The following is a 20,463-nucleotide window of genomic DNA, read 5'->3' as shown; positions in this document are numbered from 1 at the left end:
CGGTAATAAGTGACGTGCAACACATATACTGCCCATTTTTGATCAGTGCTGATGTATTTGGGCACTTACAGTGATTGCATGATTATTTCTGTAATATATCGCAGCAGCTGATTATTAATAAACAATAAATAGAGTCAGGCTATATCCTAATGAAAAAATAAAACAACTATGAAAACGTGACTGAAGCAAAGATTTTCAGTTTGAATTAAGAGATTTGACATAAATATGCCACGGGAAGAGCCGGCATTTATTCAGAGGCTCAACATCATGTGAATACAAAGACGTACCGTATGAACTAAATGTAAGACCCCCGTGAATATACTGCAAGACAACTACACCTGTTCCAAGAGCCGTTTAAAAAAAAAAAAATCAAACAAAATTGCGGCAAATATAACCATGATTTTAAATAAGAGCATATAAATCTCCTATTTAGGCAAGGGTACCCTTCACATCTGCAACAAATTCCAGGTATCTGAGAATTCATATCTGTACAGTACCCAATGGCAACATTTTTTCAGTTTTTAGATCTTGTTTTCTTAAACTTCTGAGTCCCATTTTTAAGTATGTATTCATTCCAGTTTGTCATAGGGGTGTTGCCAGAGTCAGGAAGTAGTCTTTTCCAATCAAGGTAATTGTGCCATCCTTGTTTTTTGTTGAGCCCTACAAAGTGTTAATACTGCAAGTATTGTTTTGTTTTTTAACACCAGCTCTTTGATTGTAACATGCATCTTAGTTGTAGTTTTAATTACCAAATTTAGAGGTGTTGAGATCACCATGTATATTTGTTAATGCAAATCAGTTGCATGTACAGTATATAGCATATCATATATAAATTAGCACCAAGCAAGTACATATTCAAAATAGCAACCTGACTTTTGAGTGTTTTCGATCATTGTTGGTATGGAAAATCCCAACATTACCTTGAAGCAGTACACTATGAATACAACGGTTTGCCCGCCAAGTGATTAAGCCTGGGCCCAGTCTAAGACTGGATGTGGTGTCACGTGCAATAAAAGGTATCGAATTATTGTACCGTTTGATTTTACGTGAATGGATGACCATCTCATTCCCAACAATAAAAAAGCTCTTCCATTCTTACTTTTGCATCCAGGGTTTTTTAATCGTTGGCCCCTCGACTATCGCACAGCCCAGGGTTCTCTTCCTATTGTACTGCTCTGTGTTAAAACCTCCTGCTGAACTAGGAGTCGTGGCAGGCTCTGTCTGGATCACTATGTTGGCAGCTGAAAGAGTTATACAAAATGATAATACTTTGTATTAGTTTTAAGACTTTTTGATGTATTGTGTGACAAGACTAAGAACTTGCTACTACCTCTGCAGCCTTGCCCCTCATTGGAGGTGAGGCCGATGAGGTTGGAGCGCTGCGTCTGCACTCGGGGAATGAACTGCCGATACTGGTTCCGACCTGCTCCGGTCAGTCCTGGAGATTCTGGGTTATAGCCCTCTGGGTCGTAGTTATCTGTTGTATAGATACATAATACATGCATTATGTTAAAAAAGGGAGCATGATGCATAGAAGCATACTGCATGTATAGTGTATTTTGTAACAATAGGAACTGCATGCATGCTTAACAAAAAACGATTTAATTGAATAACTACTTTAAAAGCAGCACTGTCACCCTCTGGTCAACAGAAGGTACTGCAACTTTATGACCGTAACAACAAAAAAATCAAGAAAATAAAGAATTAAAGAAACAAAAAAATATAATAAAAAGAAAAAGTATGTGTACACACACACATATATATATCCATCCATTTCCTACCGCTTATTCCCTTTTGGGGTCGCTGGTGCCTATCTCAGCTACAATCGGGCGGAAGGCGGGGTACACCCTGGACAAGTCGCCACCTCATCGCAGGGCCAACACAGATAGACAGACTACATTCACACACTAGGGCCAATTTAGTGTTGCCAATCAACCTATCCCCAGGTGCTATATATATATATATATATATATATATATATATATATATATATATATATATATATATATATATTCACACATGTTTTTTTGAGTCTTCATTATATATGACAAGTGAAATGTGATGGAGACTTTAACGTATAATCTTCGCTCCCAAGCAGGTCACCTACAAACAAACCGTTCCAATCTGCTTACATTCGGACTGGGCATATCTTGGGCGGAGCGACACTGATGATGAGGAAGGAAGCGGTAGAGGAGGCAGAGGAAGATTTGGCGGTAACCCCACGCCAGGTGGTCCGATAGGGGGTGACGACGTGATTGCCGATTGGTGGTTGGGGGTTTCGATTCCACTGGTTGTTATTAGTGGAGGTCCTGAGAAGACACAAGCCCAAACTAATGTCTCTTGTCAGCGAGTTCTTCACTCACTGACTCTTAATTATTGTCTCATTGGACATTTAGACATTTATTGAGCTGCATAAACAAACATTAATTTGGCTAATGACTGAGAAACAAAATATTCAGTTGGTAAACAAAAAAAAAAGTACCATAAAATTGACCACAATGAAATAAAATATTAAGTACAATTTACACCAGGGCTGTGCAACCTATGAACCATAGGCCAAATGTAGTCTGCGAGACAATTTGATCTGACCTGATTTATAATTCTAAGAACAAGATAAAACCAAAATCATTTAAACCGCAAATACTCAAAATATAGAAAGATAAACATGAACTTGATTATAACTGTAACTAGTCTGTGTACAGCACAGGACATGACAAAAAATACAGTCAATATTGTGTTTTAGTACCAATTCATGTTTCCCTTAAAAAAACACAACTTTCCAGTGCTGACAGCAGTCATGCAGCCCCTGAACAATGATGCCACTACAACCCTGCTTAACTGTAAGCAAGAAATCTATTTTTCTATAGCTATTTTAGACAATAACGACGATATGTTGATAGTAAATGTAGAGTTCTATACCAGCTCTCCACTGACCCATCTATATCTAAGTTTATAATAGTATTTGGGGATGTCTGGATGCAACTTGTTCATTTCAGATACAATACCAATATTAGAGCCTTTGGTATTGGCAGATGTCGATATTATTCCGATTCAATATCAGCACAAGTCATTCATACTTTTATTTTATAGTGTGTAATGTTAGAACACACTTGATCAAGTGAAATTAATCAGCAACAACGATAGGTATGTAAAAACAGTAACATGTAACCTTATGACAAATTTATGCTTTTAAAGTGGCGTGTTAATCAGTTTTTGGCGACACTTATTGTTCACAATACTCTATTAAATTAAGCAAATGACGCAGTAAATGGAAGGATGCGGACATGTTTGTTACTGGACAATTAATAATACGCTTCTCTCTGGAGGCGTTGTATCCTTAAGTAATATGTGACTATGAATATTTGATACTTGCTTATATTGGCAAATATGTTTAAATTGCAAAAATGTTCAATTAAGGATACTCATTACGTATGTCTAGTTTGTGTGTAATTGTGTGTTTACATTTTGTAAATGACTTCACTAAAATACAAGAAAAGATCAAATTTGTGTGCTTATTGGAGGATATTTAAATGTTAATTGGTTGTAGGGCTTTTCACAAGTAAACACGCTGCAGAACTGCTTGTATTGGAGATTCTAGATGCAATCATCCGATACTTGATACATGGACGTGTCCATGCACTAAATTAGTCCGATTTCTCAAAAAGTTTGACTCTAAAATAAGCCTCCAAAACCCATAGAAACACCTTAATCTGATTGAATTCGATTTTTTGAAAAGTCGGACTAACACACCTGGATTATGCGATTGAGAACCAGATCTCTCGAGGGGGTGTGAGCGGCCGGAGAAGACCCTTTGTATCGCGCATGCACCATTCTCAATGCATGTGGTACAACCCGGAAGCAGATACCATTCAATAAAAACATAGCAACAATTGTCTTGAAAAGGCAACTTACTATTTGCTTTATGAAAAAAAAAAGAACAAAACATTTTGAGTGCATCGATGGTCGAAAACAAGAAACGGAGATTCATTTAAGGAGGTACCTAAGAAAATGTAAAATGTCGGCTTAATTTGGACTCCCGAAGGAAATACGGATGAGAAGAAAATGAAACAGTTATACTAAAGTCGAATAATAAAGCATACTCAAACATCTTCATGCTGAGTTTGTGCAAGCCAAATTGATTAATAAAATGTCTGTATTCATAACAACTGGCAATTTAGTCCAGAACATTGCAAACGTCATCTGGACCAGTATCGACCGTGGCACGAACGGTCTTGGCCTCCAGATTTAAAACTCCTTCCATTAATTCACAGAGACTTATGAATGAACTCCGAGACATTCAAAAGTTTTGTTTCCATGATCCTTTGTCCGAAAATTCCTTCAAAAAATCTCTTCCGCCAGTCTCTCTTTCTTTTGGTCCTGCATCCGCTCTGATGTATTCTTAGTAGTAGCGTCACGTTGGAGCGCAATCCAGTATCATTTATTGATGCGGTCTGCTATTTTACATCAGCATAGCCATTAGAGGCATAATATTTGTAATTACAGCAGGCATCACTTAAAACTAGTTGTAAGGATCCTCAGAAGGCGAGTAAAATGTCAAAGGTAAACCGGAAAAATAATTCATTTAACCGCGCTAAAATAAAGTAAGCGCCCCTCGGTGTACGGAGGCACATGGCGTATGACCAATCGTTGCATTAAAGAAAGTGCATGGACACTTTGATTTCTCAAATCATTCAGTTTTTTTGTATTTTGTGAAGTCTGACTAGTTTAGCGCATGGAAAAGTAGTGAATATCGGATCGGGACTCTCTTAATATTATTGTTCCTTGAAAAGGTACACTGTAATAAATATGGTTGTGAGACACTGTATCCACACTACTCACGAGTCATTGAGAAGACACCAGGTGGCGGCGGCTGACCATACGGCGGCATCGGAGGCGGCGGTATCCTCAGGGTGGGGGGTGGCTCAGTGATGGGCGGCAACCTGGGCAGGCCAGCAGGTGGCATCACGGGTGGTGGCGGGAAGGGGATTATGTTGGGAAGGCTGACGTCGTCTACGATGAGGGGGTCGTTGCCGTGATCAAAGGGGCAAAGGTCCCCACGGACGCAGAATCCCTTTTCTGCGTTAGAAGCTGTTGTCAGTACAGTACTCATTCATGTATAACGCTAAAAGTAATCCCAACAGACAATGTGAGCTACAGTTGATAGACATATTGTAGACTTGATGAGATTCTGTGTGGCTAAAGCATACAGTATGTACTGCGGTGTCTCATTATGTGAACAGATCCTTGGGGGATGAGTGTTGCTACTGTGATAGCGCCAGCAGCCTCAGGGAGCAGCGCAGGATATCTTTGAGTCTTGGCTACCTCTGGAGAGGTGTGCTTGAGCCTGCTTACTTGCTTGCTTTCCTTACCCACCTCCCACTAGGGATGAGAGCCTGAGCGCTGAACATTAGTGGTCATTAGTGATGACACTAAACAGGTTCATCAATAACCCCTAAAGAGAGAAACAACACTAGACGGCTGATAGAGCACACTTACTACATTCTACAAAACAACACTCAGTAGTTCCCCAAATCGTGGCAGATAGTACTCAACTGAAGTGAGCAACAGTCCTCTGTTCTCATTTGCGCAAAACACATATATTGTCATAATATCTGATATAGTCTAAAATCTATATTGCGATATATATTGCAGCCTGGGCAATATAACATAATTGGGTATCGATCAAACACTAAGTAGTTACAGGGGCAATATCGGTCATACCAACGCTGATACTGATACTTAAAATGTTCAAGATAATTGAATTATAATCAGAAAAAAAAGGGATAGCGGTATAACGTCAATTCAATATCAAAATAATTTTCCACCATTAGCTCTGATTTAAATCCTTTGTTTTTTTGCCCTTAAAGCCCCCCTCCCTAGGGATTTATCTTCTGAATTTGTAAACATTAACAAAAACAATTACAACAAAAGCTTTAGCTTGCAGTTAGCATATCCTATCACCGTGTGTAGCGTAGCATGTTTTGCTATTCCTAGTCCTTTAGGGATGACACCTAATTTGCTATCATGGAGGCGAGGATTCGTGACGTTGCTTTGCACTGTGGAGGGACTATAGCCGCTAGCGAGGATGTTACATTGCGTTGACACGTTCCTTTGCTTGTCGCTTTCAAATTTGCAGGTAGAATCAACATGTACTATCGTGATATGACAATAGTGGTAAAAGCTCTATTGTCGTCCAAATTTATATATTTGTATTTATTGTCTATATTGCACAACTCTAAAGCACCTATTTGAGGCGCGTAATTGTTTAGATAAATTAGGTAGTCTATTAAAATACATGATTCCTTACCATCATAGTCCCTGCACCGCTGTTTGCGAGGAAGGCTCTTGTTGCTGAACGGCTTGCTGATGCCATCTTGCCTTTTTGCGCCGAAGTAGCCGGACCAGCTGTCGGTGGTGCCATCGGGCATGTGCGCCGGTGTTACCGCGGGAAGGCCGCCGAGCCCCGGGGGCCCACCTGCATTAGATAAGAAAGGGTGTGGCGGCGTGGGCAGGAGAGACGATGTGTGCTGCTGAGGCTGCTGGGAGCCGCCTGTGCTGGATGAGTTGTAGCCGTCGATGTCCTTCCGCTCCGCCTCAAACTTTGACTTGAAGTCTGCGAAAAAAGCAACAAGTAAGAGAAAAAAACATCAACACATCAGAGCGCACATAAAAAAATAATTGTAAACCTGGAAGATAACTCCATCCTATGTTACTAAATCCCCTCTGAGGTACATGCAAAGCGCTCCACATTTTATCTTGACTGAAGGAGCGTCCAACAGGTTGAAAATATTCCTGAATAATTTTGAACCTCTCCCTCTGCTTGTTGTGTTTCTCACCTCGTCCCCTGCTCTTCCCCCGGCTGCCACTCCTGCTCCGGCTTCGGCTCCTGCTGTAGCTCCTCCCGCGGGAACACCCCCTGCGCCGCTCGTGTCGCTCTCGCTCACGGTGAGAATCGCCGCCGCCACTGCTATTTTTCCCATGCCGATCAAAATCCCGCCTCTTGCGCTCGTCCCGCCTCCTGTCTTCGCGACTTCTGTGAGGTTGAAAACATTAAGTGGATTAAGCGCAACCAACATAAAAAGACAAAAGTTTAAATTACAACTATTATTATGCCTCTTTTTATGACTAAATAGAAGTAATTCAAGGTGTTAGGGTTGCACGTAATAGACAGAATGAATTATATGAATTTGGCATACAATAGCGCAGTAAATCTCAAATTGTGGTACGCAGGCTTTATTTAGTGGTACAGCAAAGAATAAATTATATATTCAAACACAGTGTTACTGTTCAAACTGTATGTGATGTTACAGCAGTCAAAATATCAAATATACTTGTTAAATAAAATCTATGCCTTGTTTGGAATTAATCATTAGGCCTACTGTGTCTACATTTATTTTAATGTTGGTCAATATGGTGGTACAAGAAAAAAGTCGTGTTTTGTGAGGTGGTTATTGATGAAAACAGTTTGAAACCAACTGCAGTAAGTAGAGCTTTTTAATATTATCGTCATATCGTGATAATGTTGAGAACACATTCTGTGTCCAGCAGATTTGACAGCAGTATGCGAACGCTAGATGTTAGCGAATGTCAATCTATGGTGCGAAGCTGCTTCCAAGTCCCTCATCCTCACTTACATGGCAGCAAATAAACTACAGACAGGGACTAGCTAAACATGCTACAGTGCACACACCTTAAGAGGATACAAGCCTTTTAGCCGTGCTAAGCTACAACTATTGAATGTAAACTGGGGTGGACAAATCGATAGAATTATCAACAATAACGATATTAAGTAAAGTAGCAGTATATAGTCTATAGTATAGTGATTAGATAAATATTTTTTATCATCATAAAATCGTTATTGTTTACATACTCGGGAAATGAGTCATTGAACACAGGAGGGCTTCAAGGGCAAAAACCAAAGGATATCAATCAGAGCCAATAATAATAATAATAATAATAATAATAATAATAATGGATTAGATTTATATAGCGCTTTTCTAGACCCTCATTGCGCTTCACAGAGAAGTGAGAACCCATTATTTATTCACACAATGTGGTGGTAAGCTACTTTCATAGCCAGAACTGCCCTGGGGTAGACTGACGGAAGCGTGGCTGCCAGTTTGCGCCTACGGCCCCTCCGGCATCATTCATTCACCTGTGTAAACGGCACTGGGGACAAGGGTCAAGGCAGCAATTTGGATGGCAAGAGACGGGGAGCAAACCTGCAACCGCTCTACCCACTACGCTATGCTGCCCCAATAATAGTTTTTGGTTTTGTTTAGTAATTTTTCACTACAGTCGTTCATGGCTGCATCGTGTTTCAAATATTTTGGTTTTACCACATTTTTTTTTGCTTTGTTTGTAAGCGTATTCTACAAAAAGTTTTCACTGAATTAAACATTTTCAAGTTTAACCACGGCTAAATGACCTAAAAGTATCAATACTATAGTAGTATTGGCCACTAGATGAGACCAAAACAAAAAGATCACACAGTTCAGTGTTATGGCCACTGATTTGCTCAGCCTCGGAAAGCATTACTATATTGGATTAAAAGAGTTTAAAAGGTGACTAAAAGGTGTTATTTCATGTCTAATTTATTTAAAGGGTAGTACACAGATATTTTATGCTCCAGCTATGAAAATAGTTTATTCCTCCCTTGTGGATAAAATTAATCGCTGTCATGTCCAAAACTAATAGCAGCGATAAACGAGTGATTTGCAAGGGAGTGTAACTGGCTTTTGTTGAGGGCCACTTCGCAATTATAACTGCCATCGGAGGGCCAACGTGAAATATGTGGCGGACAACACGAGATGATATGGCTGACCACATTAAAAGACAATGCGGACAACATTAAATGATGTGGAAGACCACGTTAAATGATGGGAAAGACCACATTGAATGATGTGACGAGCCTCTTTAATGACATGGCGGGCAACTTAAATGATGTGGCAGACCACATTGAACGACGTGGACGACCACATTGAATGACGTAGAAGACCACATTAAATGTTGTAGAAGACCACATTTAATTATGTGGATGACCACATTTGATTATGTTGACGACCACATTAAATGACATGGAAGACTACATTGAATGATGTGAAAGACCACATGGAATGACGTCACGGACCACGTTAAATTATGTGGAAGACCACTAAAAATGACATGGAAACCCACATTGAATGACGTGGAAGACCACATTAAATGATGTGGAAGGCCACATAAAATGATGTCGCGGACTGTGTTAAATGATGTGGAAGACCACATTAAATAACGTGACGAGCCTCATTAAATGACGTGGTAGACCACATAAAATGATTTCACGGACCACGTTAAATGATGTGGAAGACCACATTAAATAACGTGACGCGCCTCATAAAGTGACATGGAAGACCACATTGAATGACGTGGAAGACCACATAAATTTACATAGCGGGACAGTTAAACGATGTGGTACACCACATTGAATGCAGTGGGAATAAGTATATGATTGTTCTCATTCATTCAGGTCACTGTAATCTGGGGGCATTCAATCGATCACAACTGGATTGTTTGGTTTGTCTGAATAAGGCAACAATTTTTATTTGACGTTGTTATACCACTATGCTGTGTTTTCATTCGTGTTTAATTATAATTGGGATCAAAAATGTAATCATTTAAGGATCTTAAAAATGTTAAGTATCGGTATCAGCATTGGTATGGCCAGTACTTTTACCTGTAACTGCTTGTTATTGGCTTGATACACACATTTGCTGTATCGCCCAAAACTACTGATCTAAACTAAAAACAAAAGTGCAAGTACTGACTACATTTTAACAGACGTGTAAAAAGAATCATGTTACAACAGAATATAATATATTAACGTTAAATTAACAAGTAGACGGATAATAATTATAATTATGGATTAGATTTATATAGCGCTTCACAGAGAAGTGAGGACCCATCATTTGATACCGCATGTGTCAGACGTCAATCCTTTTTAAATGGCTTTATTTCCATTTACATGCCAACAAATATATTGTGGTGTATATTGTTATCACATGATGTGTCATTATATTTTACAATATACATTTCAGGCTCTATCGCCCATCACTAATTTGTAGGCGTAATTAGGCCAAACCTAGACTCGTTGAAGTCGGAGCGGTTCCTCAGAGGACTTCTCTTCCGCCTGTTTTCCCGCTCGTCCTCTGGAGCCTCCACCTTTTTTTGTGTAAAAAAAAAAAGAGATAAAAGAATGTCGTGAAAAAAAAGCAAAAGTCTTTCTTGGAATATTAGGAAAGTATAAATCCAGAATATGTTGATACATTTCTTACTTCCACAGCATTCAATTTGGCTGCAGGGAGGTTGACTTCTCTCAGAGCTTCTTTAGCAACAGGGTTGCCCTGGTAGTTCTTGGTTGCCAGGCTTTCAAATAGTTTATCCACAAAGCCCACAGTCTCTGGAATTAAGTAATAAACAAGGGATAAGATGGTCAAATAATGCAACTATTTATCAGTGAAATCCTACCTATTCAAAGTACTGTAAACCCATAGAATCTAGCCACTAAATACCATCTAGTCATATATGTCATATTACCCTCTGGTGGCGGCCTTGAGAATCTACAGTAAACAAAATGCAATTGGTGAACAGTGCCGATGTTCCACTCTGTCTCTCGATTGGACTTTAAAATTTTAAAAAGAGACACAGCATAAATACAACAAGGCCGCTATTAAATCAAATGGATTAGATATTTAACAGTAAAATGTTTTAATTATCCATCCATCCATCCATTTTCTACCGCTTGTCCCTTTTGGGGTGGCGGGGGGTTGCTGGAGCCTATCTCAGCTGCACATGGGCGGAAAGCGGGGTTCACCCTGGACAAGTCACCACCTCATCACAGGGCCAACACAGAGACAGACAACAGTCACACTCACATTCTCCTACTAAGGCCAATTTAGTGTTGCCAATCAACCTATCCCAAGGTGCATGTTTTTGGAGGTGGGAGGAAGCCGGAGTCCCCTGACGAAATCCACGCAGTCACGGGGCGAACTTGCAAACTCCACACAGAAAGATCCCGAGCCCGGGATGGAACTCAGGACTACTCAGGACCTTTGTACTGTGAGGCACATGCACATTAATAACCCCTGTTTCACCGTGCCACCCATGTTTTAATTATGATATGTTTATATAGGATTAAATCGGGGCGGCATAGCTCGGTTGGTAGAGCGCCTGTGCCAGTAACTTGAGGGTTGCAGGTTCGATTCCCGCTTCCGCCATCCTAGTCACTGCCGCTGTGTCCTTGGGCAAGACACTTTACCCACCTGCTCCCAGTGCCACCCACACTGGTTTAAATGTAACTTAGATATTGGGTTTCACTATGTAAAGCGCTTTGAGTCACTAGAGAAAAGCGCTATATAAATATAATTCAATCGGCTGATTTTTGTGAAAAAGTATATAATACACAGTGTTGGGCCACATCCCTAAACTAATAATAATCACCTCCATTATAACAAAAAACTGCATTTCATACGAGTTTAAGTATCATTATCAAATATTATTATCATTAGAGGATGAGGTTAAACATGTTACATACCGTGACCAAGCCAGGATCAGGCATGCTAATAAATAAGCTAAGTTAAACAACACCAAGAAATAAGCGCTTAGTAAAGTTTAGGAAGTGTAAATGGAAGCATGTTACAGCAGAAAGTAAGCTGTTATCAACAAAAAAATAATAATTACATTTGTAAGAGTTAGAGAGAGGAATGCTGACACACTGTTGGTGTGTCAGCATTGTCACAGTCAGTACACAACATGTAAAAATGAGGATCGGATTGATCCATAAACTGGTGGTGTTGATTTTAAGGGTCGTATCAGTATATGATCTATACTGTAAGGATCTGATCAATATTTCCATTTTCTCAAAATAATTTTTTTGTTGTTCTTTCAATAATTACATACTCTGGAAATAATTCCCTGGACAATGGAGGACTTTGAGGGCAAAACACAAATTATGTAATAGCAGAGAGTAGTTTTGCTTGTGTTTAGTTAGTTTACTATTGACTTTGTTTTGCTCAAACAATTGTATGCAATAATATAAAGAACTAGTTTAAATATTGTGTAGCTGTTGTTAAACTGTCAAAAACTAGAGGTGGGTGAAATAATCTATTTTAGATGCATCGCAATTCAGACATGGGCGATTGTAAAAGTCATTTAGTAAACTCAATAATCGATTGTTTATTTATTATAAATAAAGTAATGCAGATAGATCTAAAATTTGGCTGACCACAACAAGCCACTTCACAGAGAGATTCGACCAGCCTCTTTATATACCAGCACTTATGTTCCAGTTTTGCACACATTTCCATTAATTTATTAAATGTAATGGGGATTAATTAAACTGTTTCTTATTACAAATGCACTGTTTTAAAATAGTTGCAAGTGATGAATGCTTATTTAGTGAAACGAAAAGAAACATAATACTGCATCAATATACACAATTAAAGATGCATCAATACATTTTTAATCGAATCGTAGCTCCTGAATCGTAATCGTAAGAAAATCGTGTGGTGCCCTAAGATTCCTTCCTCTATCAATACCAAGACACCCTAAACAAATTGAAAAATGTACAGTTAATGCATGTGCTCGGTATCGGAATCGGCAGCACAATACTTAAATTGGAACCTCCCTCGTAATGACATTAACTGTCTGAAGGGCATGCGCCCCGTCACTCCCCAACTTTCTGTTTTATTTAGTGCCACAAACGTGATATATATATATATATATATATATACACATGAGTATGTATGTGTCTGGTGTGTGCTATGTACAGTATACCTTTTTGTAGAAAGACATCGAGCTGATCGGCACAGAGCGCTCTGAGCTCTTTCTCCGGTTTGTCCTTCTTCACCAGAGCCACGACATAATTGGCTAAAGCAGAGGGATCAGCATCGCATCTGTAAACAAGATATAAAACATTTAAATGCAAAAATCATAAAGCCAATATCAGTAACCCCCTTCCTACACGGAACCTGCATTTATTCACCTGTGCCGTTTACAGACTGTGTGAATTTTATGAAAGGGGGGTCAACTTTGTTTCCCTATTCTTTGTCGGAGCTGTTCAAACAGAACACACGGAAAAAAGACCGCTTTTACGAACCACTGTGAAAGAGGCTTGGGGTGCTACCTCAAAAGGTGGACTATTGCCATGTCGTCTTTGTACATCTAAAATAAAGCTTAAAGGGGAACTGCACTTTTTTTTTTGTTTGCCTATCATTCACAATCCTTAAGTAACACAAGAACACATCCATCCATCCACTGCCGCTTATTCCCACTGGGGTTGCTGGTGCCTATCTCAAACACATGCCTTTTTTTAATCTATATTTCTAAATTGTAAATAAACGCCAGTAAAGTCAGCTAGCTAACAATTAACCTTATGAGAGTCATGATTTGATTGGGTCTACTCAACCTTAGAGCATAGTAAAAAAATAATCCACAAACTACTAACTATACCCTATTTACATTTTGTGACCTTTATTATAACCAAGTATTAGCGATATTGTTTTTATAAGCGCCAACATTACAGACCTTCTCATTGATCACAGAGAGTTAACTAGCTTATGGCTATATTGACATTATGAGTTGGTGAGCTGGTGCGTCTACTCGGAGTTGGGGAAAGTTCATTCTAGATTATATATCATGCCCTTTCACTTGGATAGAAGAAGGACGTGGCCATAAACCAATAAATTGGTCAACTTTGACAGCCAATTTAGACCAGCAGATGACAAGAAAGACACAAAAATAAGTGTTTGCTACACCTTTTTTGAACCCTTTGCCAGGATTATGATTTATTCTTCATCTAAACGGGAAAATATGAACATCCCATCAGTCGTCATCCCAGTGAGGGCAGACATTGTAGAGTGTATATTTTTTGTTTGTTGTCTCTCACAAAGTCTGTCGTGAGCGCTTTATAGGTGGAATAGAGCCACTACTATTGGGTCCATGGTTGGTTGATTTTTGCTAAAATTTGTTCACAAATTAGAGGACGTAAAAAAAGAAAAACATGTTTGTTTTGTCTTACATAAGGATTGTTAATGATTGCTAAAAATGTGCAGTTCCAAGTGTTCACAATCATTATGAAAGACATGATGACAGATTGTTTTTTTTAAGCATTTTAAATAATAAACGTGAATTAAAATAAAATTAAAAACTATCTTCTACCCACAGACTCAAATATGCATCAAATGTCAGTAAATTGCAGATTTATGTAAAACTTCTTCAAAATGTTTCGTGTTTGTGAAAACAATAACTAAAATGTCCACACTTTTGGTAAAGACATTCTAATATCCTAAATCGGGGGTGTTCTAACTTTTTACATCAAAGGCCACATACAAAAAAAAGTAAGTATTCAAGTGTCACTTTGGTATATTTTTTTATTCTTAAAAAAAATGCTGAAGCCAGTTATTTTATAGATTTAAAGACAAAACGTTGTGTCACCTTTATATTATAATTGAGTAAATATATTATTATTATCAACTATCAGAACATTCTGAATACATTCTGATTTGTTGGCTCTTATTTCTTACATTTTACTGTTGTTTTTTCCCCAGTAAGTATACATAATAGCAATACACTTGTGTAACTGCATAACCAATCCTGTCAAAAATGATGCCTGTACAAAATCTTAATGTTCAGTTACATATTTAATTGTGTTTTTATATTGTCGAAAATGTTCTAATTCATTAATTCATAAGTTAGTATTATTTACATTTTTCAAATTAATTAACCGACTAAACTTTGTTTATATTTTAATTTTATTTAAATTCTATTTTATTTCGAGAATGATTAGTATACTGAAAAGTCAAGTATGCAGAGCTATTCTGATATTTTTTTTTATTAAAAAATGCTTAAACAATGCATAAATATTTCAATACCACATAGGTCATAGGTGACTGGTTATATAATTATGTTAATGAAATGTTTGATTTTTCTCATTGCGATATTTTGCTGGGTTTTTTTTTTTTTCACAGTTTATGAACTTACATTCATATTTTGTTGAAGTATTATTCAATAAATATATTTATAAAGGATTTTTGAATTGATATTTTTAGAATATTTTTTTAAAAATCTCCCGTACCCATTGGCATACCTTCTAGTACCCCCAGGGGTACGCGTACCCCCATTTGAGAACCACTGCACTACGCCATACCGTCCCAATCTCCCGAATTCGGAGGTCTCAAAGTTGGCAAGTGTGCATGTGATACTGCAGTGTTGGATGTGATTAGAATGTATTCCCAAGTGAGTATAAATCCGAAAGCTTATGTTTTTGTTTTTTTCTAAATTTTATTTCGAGAGTGTCTAGTACAGGGGTCACCAACGCGGGCACCAGGTAGCCCGTAAGGACCAGATGAGTCGCCCGCTGGCCTGTTCTAAAAATAGCTCAAATAGCAGCACTTACCAGTAACCTGCCTCTATTTTTTTAATTTTATTCATTTACTAGCGAGCTGGTCTCGCTTTGCTCGACATTTTTTAATTCTAAGAGAGACAAAACTCAAATAGAATTTGAAAATCCAAAAAAATATTTTAAAGACTTGGTCTTCACTTGTATAAATTAATTCATTTATTTTTTTACTTTGCTTCTAATAACTTTCAGAAATACAGTTTTAGAGAAAAAATACAACCTTAAAAATGATTTTAGGATTTTTAAACACATATACCCTTTCACCTTTTAAATTCCTTCCTCTTTTTTCCTGACAATTTAAAATTTAAAGCCCACCAGGCTGCACCAAACTTTTGTTTGTTGACACAGAAAAGTACAGTGATGTATGCACAGCAGCTATGACGGTTGCAAGCCTGTTTGGTTCAACTTATCTTTGTGAATCAGCCTTTTCTGACATGAACTTCATCAAGAACAAACACAGAACACGCCTCACTGATGCACATCTGCAAGACTCACTCAGAGTTGCAGTGTCAAGTTACATACCAGAGTACAACACACTAGTTAACAGCATGCAATCCCAGGCTTCCAACTAACTAACAAAGAAACAGATAACAGATTTGGTGTCCAGTTCAAAGTGTGACATGATTTATTTAAAAATTTGAGAGTTGACTTTCGTATTTTGAGTTATTATTTGTACAAACATGGTGCAAAGTAATTCATGATTTGTAAAAAAAATGTTAGTGGCTAGCTAGTTAAAATGGGATATTGTGATTTCACAAGACTGTCATAGAAGTGATCATTTGAAAATGTTAAATTTGAAAAATGTGCACTTAGAGAAAATATAAAAAATAAAGTGTTGCATATTGATATTTATCTGTTTCTATATATATTTATTGTGAGAAATCCTTAAGATGATCAGTGTTTCTACAAAGATAAATATCATTAATTATTAATAATAAAATATAGTTAAAGGTCAATTGAGCAAATTCGCTATATCTGGCAATTTATTTAAGTGTGTAGCCCTTCGCATTCATCAGTACCCAAGAAGTAGCTCTTGGTTTCAAAAAGGTTGGTGAACCCTGGTCTGGTATACTGAAAAGTAAAGAATGCAGGGCTATTTTGATATAATTTCTATTTAAAAAATGCTAAATATATATATATATATATATATATATATATGTAGGTGTGGGAAAAAATCACAAGACTACTTCATCTCTACAGATCTGTTTCATGAGGGGTTCCCTCAATCATCGGGAGATTTTAATGGAAGCATTCACATACAATGGTTTATATAGGGCACAGAGTGGGTGGGTACAGGCAGGCGTAGGGTGTGGTGATTGGCTCATGTGTTACCTAGGAGGTGTTTCTTTCTGTGGCGGCATGTTGAAATAATTTTACTGCGCTTGTTGAGGGATGATAGATCGGGATGATATATAATAAACAGTTTCTCTTTTAAGCATAGGTTGCATCTCTTATTACCACTGTTGTAAGGTGTGCTGGATGCAAGAATTTGCCATGTTATTGAATATTCAACATTGTTGTCTTTGAGGTTCCAAATGTGTTTGCTGAGTTCTGTAGAATTCTGCAAAGTCTGGTTTCTAAAGGAGGCGTTGTGATTATTCCATCTTGTTTTGAACGCTCCTTCGGTTAATCCTACGTACGTGTCGGATGTGTTAATGTCCTTGCGTATTACCTTTGCTTGGTAAACGACTGATGTCCGTAAGCACCTTCCGTTGAGCAATATATATATATAATATACCGTATTTCCTTGAATAGCCGCCGGACATGTAATATGCGCCTGCCTTGAATTATTACCGGGGCAAACTCGCTCCCCAAATTTATTAGCGCGTGCTTACTTTTACCGCCGGGTCAAAGTCGTGACGTCACGAGTGACGATTCTCCTGTTGTCATTTCCAAAATGGCGGAGGGGTTTTTGCTTTTACTACGTGTAGACCAGGGGTCTTGTTCCACAGCCATACAGATCACACTGATGGTTCTGATATAAAACCACTTGTCTTTAACACTCTTACTTATATGCGCCACACTCTGTGAACCCACACCAAACACATTTCTGGAGAACATTGGCTCTGTAACACATTAAAAAACGCATCATAAGAATTGCCCAGAATTCCAATGCATCCATGACTCTTGGCTATATTATTCACCCCGCTAGCACCAACCCCCCCCCTAAATTTGTAGTGGTCTTCCTTGAACTAAAACATTGTTGAAAAATAAACAAGTGATTCAATTATAAATAAAGATTTCTACACATAGAAGTAATCATCAACTTAAAGTGTCCTCTTTGGGGATTGTAATAGAGATTCATCTGGATTCATGAACTTAATTCTAAACATTTCTTCACAAAAAAAAAAAATCTTTAACATCAATATATATGGAACATGTCCACAAAAAAATCTAGCTGTCAACACTGAATATTGCAATGTTGCATTTCTTTTCACAGTTTATTAACTTACGTTCATATTTTGTTGAAGTATTATTCAATAAATATATTTATAAAGGATTTTTGAATTGTTGCTAGAGGTTTTAAATTAATTAGCGCCCCGGGCGGCTATTCAAGCAAATACGATATATATATATATATATATATATATATATATATATATATATATATATATATATATATATATATTTATACATATTTAAAAACAATACTGTGTTGGATGCGATTAGAATGTGTTCCCAATTGTGTGTAAATCAGAATAGACTTCCATACATCCATTTTCTACCGCTTGTCCCTGAATACAGTAATTTCATGTTGCTATAAATGGTGGGTAAATATCGTAACGTTCGTGGAAAGCTTATATATGCAAATAAACATTTATATATGCAAATAAACATTTATTTATATATATATATTTATATATATATATATACACATTAAATTTGGCTGACGATCTCAGAACATGAATACAGATTAATGCGTGCTGGGTTGTAGTTAGGAGGCGTGCTACAGAGCTCGGATAAAGTTACGTGACTGGGAGCTAACTAAGTTGCATTGACTACAATTGCAACTAGTATTTGTATCACGGGAAGCACATGTTATCGTACAGTTAAATGGAAAGTCCAAATGTTTTACTCGAATAAGCAAGTACGCGAGCGGCCACGGTGCTCCGCTAACTCCTGCAGGAATTGGCCATCAGTTTCAAGCAAGCACCCCCCTCCATTGATGCTAGCCGCTAGCTAGCTACGTAGGATGCATGCTAAAAAAAAATGTCATAACATCTCAACACTCACATTGGCTCCAGTAGTTTCGACAGCCACGATTTCAGGGCGTCCACATTCTCTATAATCATCGTGGAAGAGACGATAGGAGTGCCTATAAAATAAAAGGGAGAGCCAAAATGCCTGCTTTCATCGTCTATAAATGTATAAGCTCACACGGCCTGCTGTCTGTCTCTCTCCACTGGCAGGTCGCACAAAGCGCTTTACGGCATGACAACACACTCGAGGTGTCGTAACGCGGACTGCGCGCGCAGACGTTATTCGTCCATCCATCCATCCATCCATTTCTACCGCTTATTCCCTTTCGGGGTCACGGGGGGCGCTGGCGCCTATCTCAGCTACAATCGGGCGGAAGGCGGTGTACACCCTGGACAAGTCGCCACCTCATCGCAGGGCCAACACAGATAGACAGAACACATTCACACTCACATTCACACACTAGGGTCAATTTAGTGCATACTTAATTGCCAACCCTCCCGGGTCCCGAAAACCTCCCGGGACAAATTTTCTCCCGAAAATCTCCTGAAATTCAGACTCCATGCGGACCCAAGTGACGTGTCGACAGCCTGTTTTCACGTCCGCTTTCACACAATATAAACAGAGTGCCTGCCCAATGACGTTATAACTGTAGAATGATCGAGGGCGAGTTCTTGGTTTCTTAATTATAATAATGGATTAGATTTATATCGCGCTTTTCTATTGTTATATACTCAAAGCGCTCACAGAGAAGTGGGAACCCATCATTCATTCACACCTGGTGGTGGTAAACTACATCTGTAGCCACAGCTGCCCTGGGGTAGACTGACGGAAGCGTGGCTACCAGTTTGCGCCTACGGCCCCTCCGACCACCATCAATCATTCATTCATCATTCATTCACCAGTGTGAGCGGCACCGGGGGCAAAGGGTGAAGTGTCCTGCCCAAGGACACAACGGCAGCGACTTTGATGTCAATAGGTGGGAAGCGAACCTGCAACCCTCAGGTTTCTGGCACGGCCGCTCTACCCACTACGCCATGCCGCCCCACTTATGTGGGTTTGTTGTAAGGCAGTCTCATTAAAGGCCTACTGAAATGAGATGTTCTTATTTAAACAGGGATAGCAGGTCCATTCTATGTGTCATACTTGATCATTTCGCGATATTGCCATATTTTTGCTAAAAGGATTTAGTAGAGAACATCCACGATAAAGTTCGCAACTTTCGGTGCTAAGAGAAAAGCCCTGCCTCTACCGGAAGTCGCAGACGATGACTTCACATGTTTGATGGCTCCTCACATATTCACATTGTTTTTAATGGGAGCCTCCAACAAAAAGTGCTATGCGAACCGAGAAAACGACAATTTCCCCATTAATTTGAGCAGGGATGAAAATTTAGTGTTTGAGGATATTGATAGTGACGGACTAGAATAAAAATTTTTTTTTTTAAAGTTTAAAAAAAAAACGCGATTGCATTGGGACTGATTCCGATGTTTTTAGACACATTTACTAGGATCCTTCTGGGAAATCCCTTATATTTCTATTGTGTTGCTAGTGTTTTAGTGAGTTTAATATTACCTGATAGTCGGAAGGGTGTCTCCACGGGTGTCTTGACGCGCAGTGTCTCAGGGGAGTCGACGGCAGCTATGGACGGCACAAGCTCAGCTTTTCTCCGGTAAGAACTGACTTTTTAACCACAATTTTCTCACCGAAACCTGCTGGTTGACATTCCGCGGATCCATGTTCGCTTGACCGCCCTCTGATCCATAGGAAAGTTTCACCTCCAGGAATTTTAAACAAGGAATCACTGTGTGTTTGTGTGGCTAAACTCC

At 38.6% G+C, this 20,463-nt stretch overlaps 1 protein-coding gene across 2 annotated transcripts in view; it reads right to left on the bottom strand.

The window, feature by feature from the left end:
* rbm27 (RNA binding motif protein 27) overlaps window positions 1-18,870 on the bottom strand; it is a 40,067-nt gene extending 21,197 nt beyond the window's left edge. Inside the window, exons 1-10 of one of the 2 annotated variants that reach the window (XM_061898665.1) lie at window positions 18,671-18,870; window positions 12,814-12,932; window positions 10,305-10,438; window positions 10,121-10,200; window positions 6,837-7,033; window positions 6,308-6,613; window positions 4,840-5,076; window positions 2,133-2,309; window positions 1,331-1,477; window positions 1,100-1,241 (exon numbers count right to left, since the gene is read on the bottom strand). In XM_061898665.1, the coding sequence (XP_061754649.1) occupies window positions 1,100-1,241; window positions 1,331-1,477; window positions 2,133-2,309; window positions 4,840-5,076; window positions 6,308-6,613; window positions 6,837-7,033; window positions 10,121-10,200; window positions 10,305-10,438; window positions 12,814-12,932; window positions 18,671-18,729 (1,598 nt within the window). In that variant the 5' untranslated portion in view covers window positions 18,730-18,870. The remainder of the gene's footprint in view (window positions 1-1,099; window positions 1,242-1,330; window positions 1,478-2,132; window positions 2,310-4,839; window positions 5,077-6,307; window positions 6,614-6,836; window positions 7,034-10,120; window positions 10,201-10,304; window positions 10,439-12,813; window positions 12,933-18,670) is intronic. The other variant, XM_061898666.1, reaches the window with a different exon arrangement.
* Window positions 18,871-20,463: the final 1,593 nt, after the last annotated feature.

The sequence above is a fragment of the Nerophis ophidion genome, linkage group LG04 (assembly GCF_033978795.1).
Source record: "Nerophis ophidion isolate RoL-2023_Sa linkage group LG04, RoL_Noph_v1.0, whole genome shotgun sequence".
Lineage (NCBI taxonomy): Eukaryota > Metazoa > Chordata > Actinopteri > Syngnathiformes > Syngnathidae > Nerophis > Nerophis ophidion.
Note: the sequence above shows the minus strand (reverse complement) of the source record. Positions and strands in the feature narration are given on the sequence as shown.